The sequence below is a fragment of the Pleurodeles waltl genome, chromosome 2_2, assembly GCF_031143425.1.
Source record: "Pleurodeles waltl isolate 20211129_DDA chromosome 2_2, aPleWal1.hap1.20221129, whole genome shotgun sequence".
Taxonomy (NCBI): Eukaryota; Metazoa; Chordata; class Amphibia; order Caudata; family Salamandridae; genus Pleurodeles; species Pleurodeles waltl.
In genome coordinates, this window is record NC_090439.1 from 996309675 (window position 1) to 996329927 (window position 20253).

General features: G+C 42.6%; 1 protein-coding gene across 2 annotated transcripts in view; it reads right to left on the minus strand.

Annotated features, from left to right (window-relative positions):
* WASHC5 (WASH complex subunit 5) overlaps nucleotides 1-20253 on the minus strand; it is a 326030-nt gene that overhangs the window by 123315 nt on the left and 182462 nt on the right. For both annotated transcript variants that reach the window (XM_069220734.1, XM_069220733.1), the window contains exon 23: nucleotides 8580-8659. In XM_069220734.1, coding sequence (XP_069076835.1) covers nucleotides 8580-8659 — 80 coding nt within the window. The remainder of the gene's footprint in view (nucleotides 1-8579; nucleotides 8660-20253) is intronic.

Genomic DNA, 20253 nt, shown 5'->3' on the forward strand with positions numbered 1-20253 from the left:
AAGGCCTTTCAGAAAACTTTGTACAATAGGGGATTTGAAAAGGGATGGCTGATCTGGCAACAACAGAAATGCGAGATGGCAGAAAGATAACCTTTTAATGCACCTAAAGCAGAGCCCTGCTGGGCTAAGGTAAGAATAAACAAAAGAACCTGGGAAAAAGGTGCAAACAATCAACTTTTTTTGTCTGTACACCATGCCACAAACTTCCTCCAACGGCAGGCGTATACCGTCTTGGAGAAAGGATGTCTGGCTGCCAAAATAACATTACAGACTTCAGGCGAAGGTAGAAAGCTGTGAACTGTCACTGCTCCTTCTTTAAGCATGAAGGTAAAGCGTATTCGGGATCGGGGCCAGCACCCTGTCCTGTTGCTGTGACAGGAATCCTCCTGAAGAAGCAACCTGACCGGAGGACCTGTGCTCATGCTGAACAGCTCAGAATGCCAGACTCTCCGTGCCCAATCCAGAGCCACAGGAATAAGTTGGGCCCAGCCGTTCCTGATTTTCAGGAAAACTCTGGGCAGGAGTGGTATTGGCAGAAAGGTGTACAGAAGGCCAGAGATCCACTTGAGTAGAGACTTTAAGCGAGGGCAGCCTTGAAAACTCCAGTGTGCAAAACTGCTGACATTGCATGTTCTCTGCTGAGTTGAATAGGTCTAACCAAGGCTCTCAACACTCTTGGAAGAGACCTTGCACCACCTGCGGGTGGAGATGCCATTCGTGATCTGCCAGGCATCAACACCTGAGTTTGTCAGTTCTGGCATTCAGAGAGGTTGCCAGGTGTTGAACCACTAGGGATATTCCCTGGTGTTCTGGGTAAGTCCAGAGGCACAAAGCCTCTTGACAAAGGGTCTACGACCCCAAATGCCCTATTTGTTGCAATACTACATGGCAGTGGTCTTGTCCGTGAACACCTGTATCAGAGTATTGAAGAAAGAAAGGCTTTCAATGCCAATCGTATTGTCCAAGCTCCAATGGTCTGATGTGCAGCCCAGATTCTGCCAGAGACCAGAGTCCTCTGAGCTCCACCTCAACGAGATGGCCACCCTGGCCCAGGAGTGATGCATCTGTCACTACTGTCAGCTCTGGTTTGGGAAGGGAGAGGAGTCTCCCACTGATCCAATCATGGTTTGTTAGCCACCACTGCAGGTCTTTTGCAGTTCCCTCCTAGATCTGAACCATGTGGGAGAGATTCCCTTGATGCTGTGCCCACTGGAACTTCAGGTCCCACTGCAGAGCCCTCATATGCCAACAGGCATGTGTCACTAGGAGGATGCAGGAGGCCATGAGTCCCAGCACCCTATGAATCAGTCTAATTGAAATCCAGGATAGAGTGTGAAACATCTGTATCATAGCCTGCATATCCTGGACCCACTGCTCGCAAGGATAAGCCTGAAACTGCTGTGTCTAGAACAGCTCCAATAAAAGAGAGTGTCAGAGAGGGAGTCAGGTGTGACTTCGGCACATCAATAGTGAACCACTGCAAATGCTGACGATTTGGTGCAGTCCGGAGGAGGGATTCGACTGCCTGTGACAAGCCTGCCTTCAAAAGCAAATCGTCGGGGTAGGGGAACACTGGAACCCCGAACTTCCGGAGATAAGCTACGACCGTCGCCATCTCTTTTGTGAACTGCCGAGGAGCACTGGGAAGGCCAAAGGGAAGCACAGCAAACAAAGTGTTCTTGGCCAACTGCCTGAGAGGGGGCAGGAAGGGGATGTGAAAATATGCGTCCCTTAAGTCCATCAGTACAATCCAGCCTCCTAGCTCTAGGGCAGACAGGACTTGTACAAGTGCGAGCATCCTGAATTTCTCCTTTTACAGTAAGGAATTGAGAAGGTGCAGATCTAGAATTAGGACAACGGTCTTCGTCCTTCTTTGGCACCAGAAAGTAGCGGGAATAGCAACCACAACCTTCTTTTAAGGCCGGCACCTTCTCTGTAGAGCCCGTGGCCAAGAGAGTTAACTGTCCTTTCTGATGGAGCACGGAGAAGTTGTTTTCCGTCAGCTTTCGTAAGTAGGTGACATCAGTGGACAGTTGGTCACAAAGGGGCGGGAGTAACACCTTTGGACAAGCTGTAAAGTCCTACGGTCAGATGTCACTGATCTCTAGTAGTGCAATTAAAGGCGTATCCTGCCTCCTACTGGATGCCCATGTTGGTCGGAGGGCAAACTAAAGGGGATTGGAGGCTGTGGCTGCTGGAGGCAGGTGGTGGTCTAGCCTAACTTCTGGCTACCTGTCCCACATGCACTGTGGGAACTGCGTCCTCAGCCACGAAAAGATTGTGCAATTTGCTGGCCGTGGTGACTGGGTGTGCAGAGATCCGGTTGAAAGCCCCTTCCGTGACCACAAAAAGGGCAAAAGGTGGGCTGGGATTAGTGAGGGGCCATGGAAAGGCCCAGGGACCAGCCCGTAGCCTTGCTGTCCTTAAAGAGCTCCAGCACAGAGACCGCCTTCTCGCCGAACAAATGAGAGCCATCAAAGGGCATGACCATGAGTGAAGCTTGGACGTCCCCCGAAAAGCAGTGGTTCTTAACCATGCAGGGGGCCTAAGGGACATTGGCGAAACTGCTCTGTCTAGCGAGTCTGTCGACTCCACATCCTATGGTGAACTTGACTGTATCCCTCCAGTCAGCAATTGCTTGAGAGAGTATGGCTTAGTCCTCCTCCAAAAACATGGGCAGCACTTGCACAACCGAATCCCAGATCATATGGGAGTACTGGCACAAGAGGTATGAGGTGTTCAGTGATAGCCGTGCCAGGGTGCCGTAAGAGAACATCCTGTGCAGAGCTTATATTAGGCCCAAGTAGGATGACGGTAAGGGCTTCAATGAATGGGAGTAATGATTCAGTGGGGCAACTCCTAGCTAAAGCACCTCTGTCAACACGTTGTCTTGACTTCCACTGAGGATAGCATAAGGTCCAGGACCTCAGCCACCCTTTCCACCACCACTGCGAATGAGGCACCCTCCTCCGTGGACATGGTAGGCCAGTGTCTGGGGAGGTGCCCACTCCAATGGCATCTGCCAGATCTTCATACCAGGTGTCGTCAGGATCTTTTAATGTCTGTCATCCATAAGGGTCTGCAAACCCAATCATCACCCAATCCAGGCCTGTCCGATATGGGGTGTTTGCCCCTGTCGGCACCGGACAACGCCAGTCTGATTCTGTATCGAAATTGGGAATGATGATGGGGCAGTGGCGCCGACACTGGAGTGGGTGCCAGGGAAGGTTGAGGTCGCTTGATTGGCGTGGAGGGAAAGCTCGTCAGCAGAAAACCAAAACCGAAACAGAAAGTAGGGGCTTCTGCTCGACCCGTGGGGCCCGAGGGCACTCCAAAGGGGTCAGCTTGCCCAAAAATGAGATGCATGGCCTCGTAAAATTCTTTTGGTTGGGCGGGGGTCGCTCGGGCTCCCCCAAATTCAGGGAGGCATGGATGTGATGCAAGCTCCACCACAGATAGGTATTGAGTTCCAACAACTTGTCCGAAGACTTGCACATTGAAGTCGAAGACATCTTTGACTTCTTTTGCTTCTTGTGAGACTTTCCCCACGACTTGGAGTACGACGACGATCACCAGGTACAGCTTTGCGAACGATCTCAGGGCCTTGCTCGTGATCGAGACCTGGAGTGTTGTGGAGTCGATTGACGCAGCAGTACTCGCATGTCTTGGCGTTGTGGTCTTGCTAAAGACAACAGAGACAAATCAAATGCGGGACAGGCGCTGCATGGTTTAAACCCTGTCTTTCAAGTGGGCATCATGCACACCAGGAGACAAACGGACTGATTTAGATTTTGGGGAGCAGGTTACTCCATCACAATAGCGACTGATATCCTGTCTGCCAAAATATACATCCTGTTATTTGCTATGGGATTTATATTCGGTGGACAGGGTATATCCATCACTTTGTGACGGAGTAACCAGTCTGCAGAAATCTAAATCAGGCCCAAAATATCAAAAAATCTTTGATAAAAGGTCATGAAAAGGTCTGTCAAAAAGTGACTTGGGGTTCTCTTACTCTGGATCAGCACTGACTGACGCAGAAAGAAAAGAACTGATGTCAGCAGGCTGGGGTGGCACATGTATAGGCACAGCGCACATCACTTCCGGTGTGGATGACACCCACAATGCCACACGTAGCCGATTAACACCACTTACCAGGGGTACTGCTCACCAAAGGTTTCCAGGTCCAGTCTAACGCCTGGGGAATATTCTAAGGTAAGGAATCTGCGGCTAGGCATTTCTATCAGATATTACTTCTTCTAAAGCACACTTTTACTACAATGGCAGTGTCTTGTCTTAATGCTAATCAGCCAGTATAAATAAACAAAGTAGTTGACAAAGCGGCTTTGGAAGATTTTTATTACTAGAGAGTTTGTTCTATAGGGTGCATGCACAGTTCCGGCACTAATGTTGCGGGTGTGTAGACCCTACATGAATTCATATCATAAGTAAAAGTTAGAATGAATCATATAGTGGTTACAATTTAAGACAATGAGTGATGTCCTTGTAAATGGTTAATCCAATCCATTATTTTCGAAGCTTCACAAATGGCTTCCAAAGAGAAGAAAGTAGCACCTTGGCAAGGTTTTGAGTCTTAAAATGCATTTTGCACCCTTTTCTATGCAAATTATATATACTGGATATCAACTATTCCCATAGTTCAGTCTCTAGGACATGAATGTATGCACAATTGCAAGCTTGTAGGGAAAGCAGAGTTAATGTATCAATATCTGCATAGAAAAGAGGCCATCATTTTGACAGTTCAAAATGGCAAAGAATTTTAACAACTGTGGGAGGCCAAACAGAGACTAACCAAATGTCTACTTCATTAATAAAGATCAGTGTATCTAGTTCACCCATGTTTCATGTCAAGCAATTATTCTCCACCCTGTCCTGTCTCAGCCCCGCATTCCATCCAGAATTTGGGAGACTCAAGAATGCACCTGAAAAATCTCAAGGTGGTTGGAGATCGCAGACCAATATTTAACAATAGTGATGTGTAAAAGATTCCACAGAGTAGAGGTTTCTGTCTAGACACATTTTATTGTTTTATACAGTATATGTACATACCTCTTTATACCCTTGATGACAAGGAGTTGAAGTGCATTGTAAACAGGTAGTAAGCTACTATGCCGTACTCTGCGGTAGTTTGTAGTGCTAGTTGTAATTGTTGTAGTTCAACATTTATTATCCAACATTGTTAGTGTTCATATACTGCTACGGTATTGTTTGTCCAGATGAAAGTTAGCAGTTAAATGTTATTGATTCAGATGCTTTAGTTATGTATCAATTTGCATTCTTATTTGTGTCTCTTTGAATAAAGAGAATGAAAGAATGTCTATTATTCCATTGTTTGGTTGTGATAGGTACCGGGTAGGAGTAGACTTATTAGAGAATACAGTTCAAAATATTTTGGGTCACGCTTATACAGGCTGGGCAATATGTCTCATAGGATTTAGTTTGGAAGGTCAAGCAGCACAAGACAAAAGTTTATATGGACTTACATGGATTCAGTTAGTAGCCACATGAAATAAGACTGTTATGAAAGACATGCATATTGTGAATGATGGCTCACATACTACGTCATGTCTTGAATCACCATCAACTAAAGAACGGTGATAAATACACGAGAGACAAAGTGTTGAAGGCGGAAAAAGATCTAATGAATCAGAAGTGCTCACAAAATGTCACCAATGGATCGATGATAGTTTGAATTCATTCCCCCATTTGGCCAAAATCATAGCAAGTTTTTGTCAACAAATTGTTATGGTTATTATCAAGTTTGAGCTGAAAATTGAGAGTTCACTCCAATTAATTGGAAGCAAAAAAACAGGTTAATGACATACCTATACTTCTTTGGGTCATAGGGAATAAGTATTTGTATGTGTAGGTACCACATAAACTTTTTTTTTTAAATGGTGGGTTTACACCTCTATTAAGTTAGGCCCTTTGTGCAGTTTACTATCCTTGGGTAACAAAGATAAGCAGTCAAAGCTTCCAGTACGTGGAGATAGCTGCTAGAAACTTAGGTTCAGAAAGAGACAGTAAATAATTCTGAAACAATGTTAAGTTAGTGCAACACATTTGGCTTAGAACAGCTTTTTTTTAAATTACAGATAAATGAAGAAAATGTACAATTACGATATATGATGAAAATCAGAAAGTGGATCTTTCTGGTGCTAATTTACATACCCAAATGTTTTCTAGCAATTATATCCATTGGGATATAATACTATTTCCAAACAGCCCCAGTCAATGGGACAGACGTACTTGGCAAAAAATACAATGTAACAGGTTTGCTATGATATTTTGGGTCCTTTGTCTAAATGGTCTCTGGTTCTGGGTCTCGTACTGGAGAACTTAATGGGCTTGCGTCTCAATTTCTGAGTTTTCAGTAAAAAAATAAAGTTAAAAATAATTAATAATTATAATCACCCAAGTAAAGCCAAGAGAGGAATTCGAGGGTGCCAATGTCCCGTTACAAATGGCTACCAGGGAACGAATAATTGCTGTCCAGTCAGAGTTCAGAAACCTGTGACTTTGATAGAACCTAATATCTGAAAGTCTGAGGCAACCAATCATTTGCTTCGTTTAACTTTGACGGTCCCTCCCAGTCAGGAGAATGTGTAGCCGCTTCCACCGGGAAGCTGTCTTTGATTTCTGTTTCCTGTCCCACAGCTAGCTCTAGAGCGGGTTACCTGGAAGTGGTCAAAACATGAATATATACTAGGTACAGACCGTTCCAAGCAGATGGCCATTGTTGCTCAGCGACAGACAGAAAACACATAAAAGTGGAGGAGGGAGGAGTTTCACTAAGACAGGACAAGGACATCATGAACAATGGTGGGGACATTTCTGCAACTCTTACAAGTGGGATCACTTTCAGGGAAAGAACCATGAGCAATAAGAAATGCAGGCTTCCTTGACCACCCACCTGCAATAAGACTCCAGGCTAGGTAGCCATTTATTTTTCCTCCTTTTGGGAACATGTCCTACTTCCACCATGCCAAATCCAGAACACATTAGCTTAAACAAGTATCCTGACTATCACAACAGAACAAACCAATCTGATGGAAGTGACAGAACAAATTTAACTGGCCAGGCCAATTTGTATTCATTTAAAAAAATAAAAGTTTTCCAAGCTTTGATAAGTAAATAACGTTAGTTTCTCTCCAGCAACCATGGACAAATGAGTTTCAAATAAGTTGCCCTATTACTGAGAATCTTGAATGATGTTTCCATCAGATACATGCATGTGGGGTCACTAGCTTACCGCTCTGTCCTAGGGGAATGGTGTCCTAGCCCAGGGCAGGAAGTAATGAAATTAAAACCTACTACTCTTTTAGCTTTCAGTAATCACACTTAAAACTGTCTTTCTAACAGAAAATCTGTAACAGTCACAGGAGGGAAGGATTCACCCTTCTTCCTTATGGGTCATTTAACAGCTTGCATCTAGCCACGGCAAGCAGAAAACCACTTTAAATAGCAAGATGATTTACACCTGTGGCAATACCTAGCTATGCATGGCATACACAGGTTAAACACAGGATGTATACATAGCTTTTTAAGAATTACATTGTAGGTCATAAGTACTATAAAGTGGGTAGGTAGTGGTTAGCTAGGAGTACACAAATACATCCTGCAAAAGAGCTTCCAACACTTTAATAAACTGCTGGACCAACAAGGCTGATCTCATGTTCAATCAGAGACTTTTGTAGAATGAGTAGCCAGAGAAGAATGGTCTCATTGTCTTTCTCCCTTAAGCTTTTTTGTGTTTCCAGGTTAGTCCTGGAAGTACTTTTGTGGTGTAATCATGGCACAGTGTGAAGAATTTCCCTTGTCTGGCATCATGATATGGTTGCCCTTAGATTGAATTAGACATGTGCTGAGAGAAGAAATCCGAGCGGTTCTTCTAGAATTGGTGTTATGACATTTGTATAGGTGATAATCAAGAAAGTCTTTAGGAGTTCAGTAAGTGGTGCACTGTTATGGTCAGTGAACATTGGAAGTTGGCAGCTGGCAGGTGACGGTGGGTTGGTGGATGGACAAAGGCTGCTAGAATCCTTTTTTCCTGTTGAAGGTGAGAGAAGGCTGAAGAAATAAAAAAAACCCTATGTACAGGCACCTAAATCCGGCAAAACAGTAGATTTGTATGCATGTCTAAGAGTATCCACAACAGGTTTTCAGTCACTTGAAAAAACACTGGTTTCCAAATATAATTGAATGGGCAGACCAACCTAACCTTTTTCCTTTCTTCTGTGTTTGGAACATATTGTCCCAGGTGGCAAAATCACTTCCTGAACAATCCTATTAGAATGCTGGCATTAGAGTGAAAAAAACTATTGATCAGTTTTGTGAAAACCCAACCAAGTTCTTATCACCTTCCCAACTACCAAAAACTATTCCCCCTAGCAGTGTTTCCAAACCTAACTGGCAGAAAAACATTTGTTGTCCTAATGCACATTTATGTCAAACAACAACACCTGAAATCAAGTGCAAGCTATAAACTGTATTGAACACATTCAATATGCACTGACCTTGTCAAACATCACTTGCTACAATTACGTTCTTGAGCTTACCTTCATTATAGCGTCAAGATAGCCAGTCCAAATCCTTTGAGTTTTGGCAATAGCAGCAGAATAAACTTTGCTTGAATTTGCTGAAACAAAGAACACAAAGAAGTCTTTCCTAGGCTAAGACAGCACAAATGATAAACGCATCCGTCAATTTTGCCTGTAATGGATCTCTATGACAGGATTTACACCAGGTCATAAACTTATCCCAGTGTCCGGTGTAAACAGTTTTCATAGATGGCTGCCTGGTAAACTAGAATGACTTAAAATACTTTGGAAGGGAGTTCGAAAGCAGTCAACAGTCACTACTCAGTCTTCATGCACGAAGGTGTAGATTGTGCAGGCAAACAAGACTTCACACAAAGGATTTCCAGGTTATAGTAAAATAAAGAACTTAACTTCTATTTCTGAATGGTAAGTCTCATTGAAGCAATAAAGAAAAAGTGTAGAGGCAAACATAGGTTGCACACGATTTAAATACATTCCTAGGCTCATCATGTGATTCAAAAACGTTTCATACACTTCAATATACTATTCAAATACTTGTGTGTGTGTGTGTGTGTGTGTGTGTGTATATATATATATATATACAGGGAGTGCAGAATTATTAGGCAAATGAGTATTTTGACCACATCATCCTCTTTATGCATGTTGTCTTACTCCAAGCTGTATAGGCTCGAAAGCCTACTACCAATTAAGCATATTAGGTGATGTGCATCTCTGTAATGAGAAGGGGTGTGGTCTAATGACATCAACACCCTATATCAGGTGTGCATAATTATTAGGCAACTTCCTTTCCTTTGGCAAAATGGGTCAAAAGAAGGACTTGACAGGCTCAGAAAAGTCAAAAATAGTGAGATATCTTGCAGAGGGATGCAGCACTCTTAAAATTGCAAAGCTTCTGAAGCGTGATCATCGAACAATCAAGCGTTTCATTCAAAATAGTCAACAGGGTCGCAAGAAGCGTGTGGAAAAACCAAGGCGCAAAATAACTGCCCATGAACTGAGAAAAGTCAAGCGTGCAGCTGCCACGATGCCACTTGCCACCAGTTTGGCCATATTTCAGAGCTGCAACATCACTGGAGTGCCCAAAAGCACAAGGTGTGCAATACTCAGAGACATGGCCAAGGTAAGAAAGGCTGAAAGACGACCACCACTGAACAAGACACACAAGCTGAAACGTCAAGACTGGGCCAAGAAATATCTCAAGACTGATTTTTCTAAGGTTTTATGGACTGATGAAATGAGAGTGAGTCTTGATGGGCCAGGTGGATGGGCCCGTGGCTGGATTGGTAAAGGGCAGAGAGCTCCAGTCCGACTCAGACGCCAGCAAGGTGGAGGTGGAGTACTGGTTTGGGCTGGTATCATCAAAGATGAGCTTGTGGGGCCTTTTCGGGTTGAGGATGGAGTCAAGCTCAACTCCCAGTCCTACTGCCAGTTCCTGGAAGACACCTTCTTCAAGCAGTGGTACAGGAAGAAGTCTGCATCCTTCAAGAAAAACATGATTTTCATGCAGGACAATGCTCCATCACACGCGTCCAAGTACTCCACAGCGTGGCTGGCAAAAAAGGGTATAAAAGAAGGAAATCTAATGACATGGCCTCCTTGTTCACCTGATCTGAACCCCATTGAGAACCTGTGGTCCATCATCAAATGTGAGATTTACAAGGAGGGAAAACAGTACACCTCTCTGAACAGTGTCTGGGAGGCTGTGGTTGCTGCTGCACGCAATGTTGATGGTGAACAGATCAAAACACTGACAGAATCCATGGATGGCAGGCTTTTGAGTGTCCTTGCAAAGAAAGGTGGCTATATTGGTCACTGATTTGTTTTTGTTTTGTTTTTGAATGTCAGAAATGTATATTTGTGAATGTTGAGATGTTATATTGGTTTCACTGGTAATAATAAATAATTGAAATGGGTATATATATTTTTTTGTTAAGTTGCCTAATAATTATGCACAGTAATAGTCACCTGCACACACAGATATCCCCCTAACATAGCTAAAACTAAAAACAAACTAAAAACTACTTACAAAAATATTCAGCTTTGATATTAATGAGTTTTTTGGGTTCATTGAGAACATGGTTGTTGTTCAATAATAAAATTAATCCTCAAAAATACAACTTGCCTAATAATTCTGCACTCCCTGTGTATATATATATATATATATATATATATATATATATATATATATATATATATATAAAATGTCACTTACCCAGTGTACATCTGTTTGTGGCATGTAGTGCTGCAGATTCACATGCTATGCATATCTCGTCCGACATCTAGTGTTGGGCTCGGAGTGTTACAAGTTGTTTTTCTTCGAAGAAGTCTTTTCGGAGTCACGGCATTGAGTGACTCCTCCTCTCGGTTTCAGTGCACATGGGCATCGACTCAATTGTTAGATTGTTTTCCCGCAAAGGGTAAAGGAAGGAGTGATAGAGTCTAAGAATACAAAGAGATGTCCATGCAAATGTAAATGTATATATATATGTACAAATGTTAAACGTAAACGACTACAGGTTTCCGGGGAGGAGGGTGGGTGCATTTGAATCTGCAGCACTACATGCCACGAACAGATGTACACTGGGTAAGTGACATTTTCTGTTCAATGGCATGTGTAGCTGCAGATACACATGCTATGCATAGACTACAAAGCAGTTAGTCCTCCCAAAAAAAGCGGTAGCTAGCCTGTAGGAGTTGAAGTTGTTTGAAATAGTGTTCTTAAGACAGCTTAGCCTACAGTGGCTTGTTGCTGTGCAAACACATCAATACAGTAGTGTTTTGTACATGTCTGAGGAGTTGACCATGTGGCTGCTTTACATATATTAACCATTGGTATGTTTCCTAAAAATACCATTGACGCACCTTTCTTTCTTGTAGAATGTGCTCTAGGAGTGATCAAAAGTTATCTTTTTGCTTTGATATTGCATGTTTTAAGCATCTAACAATTCACTTTGCTAAACCTTGTTTTGATATAGGATTGCCCTTATGTGGTTGTTGGAAAGCAACAAAAAGTGGTTTTGTTTTTCTAAAATCTTTGGTTCTGTCTATTAGGTCATAAGAGCTCTTTTGATATCTAGAGTATGAAGAGCTCTTTCTGCCACAGAGTCTGGCTGTGGAAAGGAGACTGGCAATTCCTCTGTCTGGTTGATGTGAAAAGGAGATACCACTTTTGGTAGAAATTTTGCATTTGTTCTATAGACAACTTTATGGTTGTGCAGTTGGAAAAAAGGTTCTTCAAGAGTGAAGGCTTGTTTTTCACTAACTCTTCTTAAAGAAGTAATAGCTACAAGGAAGGCAACCTTCCATGTTAAAAATTGAATTTGACAAGATGGTCCCATGAGTCTGGTAAGTATGATATCTAAATTCCGCAAAGGAACAGGTGGTGTTCTAGGTGGAATAATGTTTTTTAATCCTTCCATGAAGGCTTTAATAACAGGAACTATGAACATAGAAGTATGTTGAATATTCTGTAAGTATGCAGATACTGCAGTGAGGTGTATCTTGATGGATGAGAAAGCCAGGTGTGATTTTTGCAAATGAAGTAAATAGCATACAATATCCTGTATTGATGCTGTAAGTGGATCAGTGTTTTTTAGATTGACAGTAGTATACAAATCTTTTCCACTTGTTTGCGTAGCGGGTTTATGTGCCTGTTTAATTACTTCCATGCATTCTGGTGGAATTTTTAGGTAACCAAATTCTATGACTTCAGGAGACAAATCGGTAGGTTGAGAGCACTGGGGGTTGGATGCCTGATTTGACCTTTGTTCTGTGTTAACAAATCTGGTCTATTTGGGAGTTTGGAATGAGGTACTACCTCATAGAAGTGTTGTGTACTAATGCTGGCGTGCCCATGTTGGTGCTATCAGAATCATGGTGAGTGACGTTTGATGTAGTTTGCTGACCAGAAAGGGAAGGAGTGGGATAGGGGGAAAAATTTAAGCAAATTTCCCTGACCAATTAATCCATGGAGCATTGCCCTTAGATAGAGGATGTGGTTGTCTGGATGAGAAGTTTATTCATTTTGCGTTTTCGCTTGTTTCAAATAGATCTATCCCTGGTGTTCCCCACTTTTGAAAGTACTTTTGAAGTACTTGGGAGTGAATCTCCCATTCATGTGTTTGCTGGGGATTTCTGCTTAGGAGATCTGCCAGCTGATTGTCTATCCCTTGAATGTATTGTGCTAACAGATGAATGTGATTGGGAATTACCCATCTCCATATTGTTTGGGCTAGCAGGGACAGTTGAGATGAGTGTGTCCCGCCCTGTTTGTTGAGGTAATTCATGGTTGTCATGTTGTCTGTTTTTATAAGAGCAGTCTTCTGTCTGAGAAGAGGTTGAAACGCTTTTAGAGCAGGAAATACAGCTAATAGTTCTAGATGGTTTATGTGAAGCTGTTTCTATTGGGCATCCCATTGCCCTTGAATGGGCTGATTGTTGAGGTGAGCTCCCCAACCGACCATTGATGCATCTGTTCTGATTATGGTCTGAGGCACAGGGTCTTGGAATGACTGCCTCTTTATTAGATTGCTGTGATTCCACCACTGAAGGGACATTTGTGTTTGGCGGTCTATCAACACTAGATCTTGAAGTTGACCTTGAGCTTGAGACCATTGTTGTGCGAGGCACTGTTGTAGGGGCCTCATGTTTAGTCTTGCATGTGGAACTATGGCTATGCAAGATGCCATCATTCCTAGAATCTTCATGATAAATCTTAAAGCATATTGTTGATTTAGGTGTGTGTGTGGTATGAGATTTTGGAAAGCTTGTATCCTTTGTGCATTTGGATAAGCTAAGGCTTTTTGAGTATTTAGGATAGCACCTAGGTAAGGTTGTACTTGTGCTGGTTGAAGATGTGATTTTTGGTAATTGAGAGTGAACCGTAGCATGTTTCGATCACATAATGAGTGTGTTGTTGGTGTTGTGTAAAATTGCTTGATTTTATTAGCCAATCGTCTAGCTATGGAAAGACGTGAATGTGTTGTCTTCGTAAGCAGGCTGCTACTACTGCTAGACATTTTGTGAACACTCTTGGAGCTGTTGTTATGCCGAATGGCAACACTTTGAACTGGTAATGTTTTCCTGCTATGACAAACCTGAGGTATTTTCTGTGAGCTGGATGGATGGGTATGTGGAAATACGCATCTTTGAGGTCTAAAGCAGTCATGTAATCCTGTTTTTGTAGTAGTGGAATGACATCTTGCAGAGTTAACATGTGAAAATGTTTTGACGGGATGTATAGATTGAGGGGCCTGAGGGTGCCGTCTTTTTTGGGAAATGAGGAAGTATAGTGAGTATACTCCTGTTCCCTGTTGAGAATGTGGAACCAAGTCTATTGCTTGTTTTAATATTAAAGATTTTACCTCTTGTTGCAACAGAACGCTGCATTCTGGGGACAACTTGTGGTATTGTGGTGGAATGTTTGGAGGGGTGGAGATTAATTCTAGGCAATAGCCATTGCAGATAATTGATAATACCCAATTGTCTGTGGTGATATTTTGCCAATGAGAGTGGAATTGCTGTAGTCTTCCCCCCACAGGAGAAGTGTGGAGTGAAAGGGTGGGAAGGAAGTCAGTGCTTAAATGGTGTAGTGCTTTGCTTTGAGGTTTGGAATTTACATCTGCTCCTGAAATACTGTCCTCTATAGGACACTCTAAACCCCCCTCTTTGATATTGGGGTTGTTGTCCCTGCTTTGTTTGGGAGGTGGAAGCATCAGAGGACTGTGGCTTAAAACCTCTTCTAAACTGGGGTCTGTGAAAGGAGCCTCTATATGGTGTAGTGTATAAAGCTCACAGTGCTTCCGCAGTATCGGAGTCTTCTCTCAGTTTCTCAATAGTGGTGTCTACTTCTGAGCCGAACAGATTTTTGTTGTTAAAAGGCATATTAAGTATTGCCTCTTGAATTTCTGGTTTAAAACCAGAGGAGCCATGCATGCCTTCTAATTGTAATGGCAGTATAGACACTCCTTGGGCCTGTATCAGCAGCATCAAAGGCAGACCTTATCTGGTTATTGGTTATAGCTTGTCCCTCTTCCACAACCTGTTGTGCTCTCTTTTGATGCTCCTTTGGGAGGTGCTGTATAAGATCTTGCATCTTGACCCAATGGGCCCTGTCATATCTGGCTAGAAGTGCCTGAGAATTGGCAACTCGCCATAGGTTATCCGCTTGTGTGGCGACTCTTTTGCCAGCAGCATCAAATTTCTTACTTTCCTTATCAGGAGGAGGTGTGTCTCCTGATGACTGGCTGTTTGCTCTTTTCCTTGCCGCACTGACTACCACTGAGTCTGGAGGGACCTGATGTGTAATATAGTCAGGGTCAGTAGGAGCAAGCTTATATTTTTTGTCAATTCTAGGGGTGATGACTCTAGCTTTGACAGGCTCATTAAAAATTTGCTCTGCATGTTTAACCATTCCAGGCAACATCGGGAGACACTGGTACCTGGAATGAGTGGAAGACTGTGTGTTAAATAGAAAGGCTTCTTCCAGGGGTTCAGAATGCATAAGCACTCCATGATAAGCTGGTTCCCTAGATATTACTCGAGTGTAGGCAGTGGTGTCTTCTGGAGGAGAAGGTTTAGATGGGTAGAGGTCCGGATCATCGTCTGGAATGGGATCAGAGTCATAGAGATCCCAGGGGTCTACTGTATCTCAATGTGAATATCATGAATGTGTTGGAGAAGGCAATGGTAGTGGACTATTGTGAGGTGAAAAAGAAAGCTGTGGAAAGTGAGGAGGAGAAGTAGGGAGAGGTGCTGGTGTCTCCTTTTGTTTCTGCACTTTTGCTGGTGGTTGAACAGAGTCTAACACCTCTTGAAATGCCAGCTTTCTTTTAGTCTTTAAAGGAGGTGCAGTGATGATTCATCCAGTCTCCTTATGTATATGGATTCTCGATTATCTTTCATCCATAACCTCTAATATTGGCTCAACCTCAGCCTCTTCTTCAGGAGCTTTATGAGATTCCAGCATGGGCTTTGAGATTTGTTTTAATTTTCTAGAAAGTCCCTGTTCCTCTGTGTATGAGGATTTATTCGGCTCCGAAGTGTGGATCTTTTTCAGTGCCGAAAAAGTAGTCGGTTGTTTCGGGTCGGAAACCGAGTGCTGAACTTTCGACTCCAAGGAATGAGGACTTTTACTGGAGTCTGAAGTGGAAACTTCAGCCTCTTTACTCGACTCCGAGGTGGACGGAGGAGTGGAATTTTTCGGTGCCGACTCCGAAGGTCGGTCGCCAACAGTCTTTTTTCAGGACGAACTATGGCCTTCCGGCAGTGCTGTACCCAAGGCCTTTGGATGTTTTTTATGTAGGGGTGTAGGGGCAGACGTACTCACATGCTGGCCAGCTGTGATGGGTCTATCGTCTTCAGATTCTTGTTCGGATTCAGTGTCCCGGATGAGACTGCCGTATGTGGCTACTCTTCTCCATGACGTTGAGATGTTCGGTGATTTGCGACGCAATTTTGAGACTTGGGGCTCTGCGATCTCTCATGGTCTTCTTTGATGGAAACGATCTACAGGCCTCGCAATCTTCCTCCCGATTGTCGGGAGAAAGGCACAAATTACAAACCAGGTGTTGGTCTGTATAGGGGTACTTCGCGTGGCACTGAGGGCAGAATCGAAATGGAGTCCAATCCATCAGGCTTTCCGTGCGATAGGCCCGAACAGGCCCGAGTAGGGCACGCGTGGCCCGAAGGGCAAAATGAAGGTTCCGACGGTACTACTGGTTCGATACTAGATGGGAAATGCAATCAAAACAATTCCGCCTAATAAGAAGTTTTTCTGATGTTTTCCAATTCGAAATCTCGGAGCGGGAGGAAACACGCCCGAACCCAATAGTGTAAAGAAAACAATATAACAATGGAGTAGATGCCCATGCGGACTGAAACCAAGAGGAGGAGTCACTCGATCCCGTGACTCCGAAAAGACTTCTTCGAAGAAAAATAACTTGTAACACTCTGAGCCCAACACTAGATGTTGGAAAAGATATGCATAGCATGTGTATCTGCAGCTACACATGCCATCGAATATATATATATATATATGTGTATATATATATATATATATATATATATATGTGTATATATATATATATATATATATATATATATATATATATATATATATGTGTATATATATATATATATATATATATATATATATATATATATATATATATATATATATATATGGAAAATGTCACTTACCCAGTGTAAATCTGTTCGTGGCATGAGACGCTGCAGATTCACATGCTGTGCATATCTCACCATCTAGTGTTGGGCTCGGAGTGTTACAAGTTGTTTTTCTTCGAAGAAGTCTTTTCGAGTCATGAGATCGAGGGACTCCTCCCCTTTCGGCTCCATTGCACATGGGCGTTGACTCCATCTTAGATTGTTTTCCCCGCAGAGGGTGAGGTAGGAGTTGTGTATATAGTAATAGTGCCCATGCAATGGAGTAAGTATGTATGTACATAATGTGACTAAAAGTGATATATTTACAAATTTACAAATGTAGAAGTTTTATTTTTATCAACTTATAACGGCTACAGGCTCCCGGGGAGGTGGGAGGGCGCATGTGAATCTGCAGCGTCTCATGCCACGAACAGATGTACACTGGGTAAGTGACATTGTCCGTTCGATGGCATGTGTAGCTGCAGATACACATGCTGTGCACAGACTAGTAAGCAGTTATCTCCCCAAAAGCGGTGGTTTAGCCTGTAGGAGTTGAAGTTGTTTGAAATAATGTTCTTAATACTGCTTGTCCTACTGTGGCTTGTTGTGTTGTTAACACATCCACGCAGTAATGTTTAGTGAATGTATGAGGCATAGACCATGTGGCTGCCTTACAGATTTCTGTCATTGGTATATTTCCTAGAAAGGCCATGGTGGCGCCTTTCTTTCTAGTGGAGTGTGCCTTTGGTGTAATAGGCAGTTCTCTCTTTATATAACAGGTTTGAATACACTTAACTATCCATCTGGCAATGCCTTGTTTGGATATTGGATTCCCTCCATGAGGTTTTTGGAAAGCTATAAACAATTGTTTTGTTTTGCGAATTTGTTTGGTTCTATCAATGTAATACATTAGTGCTCTTTTTATGTCTAATGTATGTAATGCTCTTTCAGCTACAGAGTCTGGTTCTGGAAAGAACACTGGGAGTTCCACTGTTTGATTTAAGTGGAACGGTGATATGACTTTTGGCAAAAATTTTGGATTTGTGCGTCGAATCACTTTATGTTTGTGTATTTGTATAAAAGGTTCTGGTATGGTAAAGGCTTGTATTTCACTTACTCTTCTGAGAGATGTGATAGCTATTAGGAAGGCTACTTTCCAGGTTAAGTATTGTATCTCACAAGAGTGCATGGGTTCAAATGGTGGACCCATGAGTCGTGTTAATACAATATTGAGGTTCCACGAAGGAACTGGTGGTGTTCTTGGTGGAATAATCCTTTTTAGACCCTCCATAAATGCTTTTATGACTAGGATTCTGAATAGTGAAGTTGAATGTGTAATTTGCAGATAGGCCGAAATTGCTGTGAGATGTATTTTAATGGATGAAAAAGCTAACTTAGAATTTTGTAAGTGTAGTAAGTAGCTTACAATGTTTTTCGCGGATGCGTGTAATGGTTGAATTTGATTTTTATGACAGTAATAAACAAATCTTTTCAATTTATTTGCGTAGCAATGTCTTGTAGTAGGTTTTCCAGCCTGTTTGATGACCTCCATGCATTCTTGTGTAAGGTCTAGATGTCCAAATTCTAAGACTTCAGGAGCCAGATTGCTAGATTGAGCGATGCTGGATTCGGGTGTCTGATCTGTTGTTTGTGTTGAGTTAACAGATCTGGTCTGTTTGGCAGTTTGATATGAGGCACTACTGACAGGTCTAGTAGTGTTGTGTTCCAAGGTTGTCGTGCCCAAGTTGGTGCTATTAGTATTAGTTTGAGTTTGTTTTGACTCAATTTGTTTACGAGATACGGAAGGAGTGGGAGAGGGGGAAAAGCGTAAGCAAATATCCCTGACCAACTCATCCATAACGCATTGCCCTTGGAGTGAGGCTGTGTATACCTGGGTGCGAAGTTTTGGCATTTTGCGTTTTCTTTTGTTGCGAATAGGTCTATTTGCGGTGTTCCCCAGCTTTGGAAGTAGGTTTGTAGTATCTGGGGATGAATTTCCCATTAGTGGATCTGTTGGTGATCCCGACTGAGATTGTCGACTAACTGGTTTTGAATTCCTGGTATGTATTGCGCTATTAGGAGAATGTGATTGTGAATCGCCCAATGCCAAATCTTTTGTGCTAAGAGACACAACTGTGTTGAGTGTGTCCCTCCCTGTTTGTTTAGGTAATACATTGTTGTCATGTTGTCTGTTTGGACAAGAATGTGTTTGTGGGCTATTAGTGGTTGAAATGCTTTCAACGCTAGAAACACTGCTAGTAGTTCTAACTGATTTATATGAAGTTGTTTCTGCTGAGTGTCCCATTGTCCCTGGATGCTGTGTTGGTTGAGGTGTGCTCCCCACCCTACCATGGAAGCATCTGTTGTGATCACGTATTGAGGCACTGGGTCTTTGAAAGTCCGCCCTTGGTTTAAATTTATAGGATTCCACCATTGAAGCGAGGTGTATGTTTGGCGGTCTATCAACACTAGATCTTGAAGTTGACCCTGTGCTTGTGACCATTGTGTTGCTAGGCACTGTTGTAAGGGCCACATGTGTAATCTTGTGTTTGGGACAATGGCTATGCATGAGGACATCATGCCTAGTAGTTTCATCACTAATTTTACCTGAAACCTTTTGTTTGGGTGCATGCTTTGTATTACGTTTTGGAATGCTTGTACCCTTTGTGGACTTGGAGTGGCAATCCCTTTTTTTGTGTTGATTGTTGCTCCTAAGTATTGTTGTATTTGACACGGCTGTAAGTGTGATTTTTGGTAGTTTAGTGAGAACCCTAGTTTGTGAAGGGTTTCTATGACGTATTTTGTGTGTTGAAGACACTGTTCCTGCGTGTTGGTCTTGATTAACCAATCGTCTAGATACGGGAATACATGTATGTGCTGTCTTCTGATATGGGCTGCTACTACTGCAAGGCATTTTGTAAATACCCTTGGTGCTGTTGTTATCCCGAATGGTAACACTTTGAATTGGTAATGTACTCCTTGGATTACAAACCTCAAGTATTTCCTGTGTGAAGGATGTATGGGTATATGGAAGTACGCATCCTTGAGATCTAATGTTGACATGTAGTCTTGTTGTTTGAGCAAGGGGATTACATCTTGAAGTGTCACCATGTGAAAGTGATCTGATTTGATGTAAAGATTTAGTGTTCTGAGATCTAAGATGGGTCTCAGAGTTTTGTCTTTTTTGGGTATAAGAAAATACAGGGAATAAACACCTGTTCCTTTCTGACGGTTGGGTACCACTTCCATTGCATCTTTTTGCAACAACGCTTGGACTTCCAGTTGTAATAGATCCAAGTGCTGTTTGGACATGTTGTGTGTTCTTGGAGGCACATTTGGTGGTAATTGTAGGAATTCTATGCAATAACCATGTTGGATAATGGCTAGGACCCACGAGTCTGTTATTTCTTCCCAATTTTGGTAATAATCTGTGAGTCTCCCCCCCACTGGTGTTATGTGTTGGGGATTTGTGACACTGAAGTCACTGTTTAGTTTGAGGGGTCTTTGG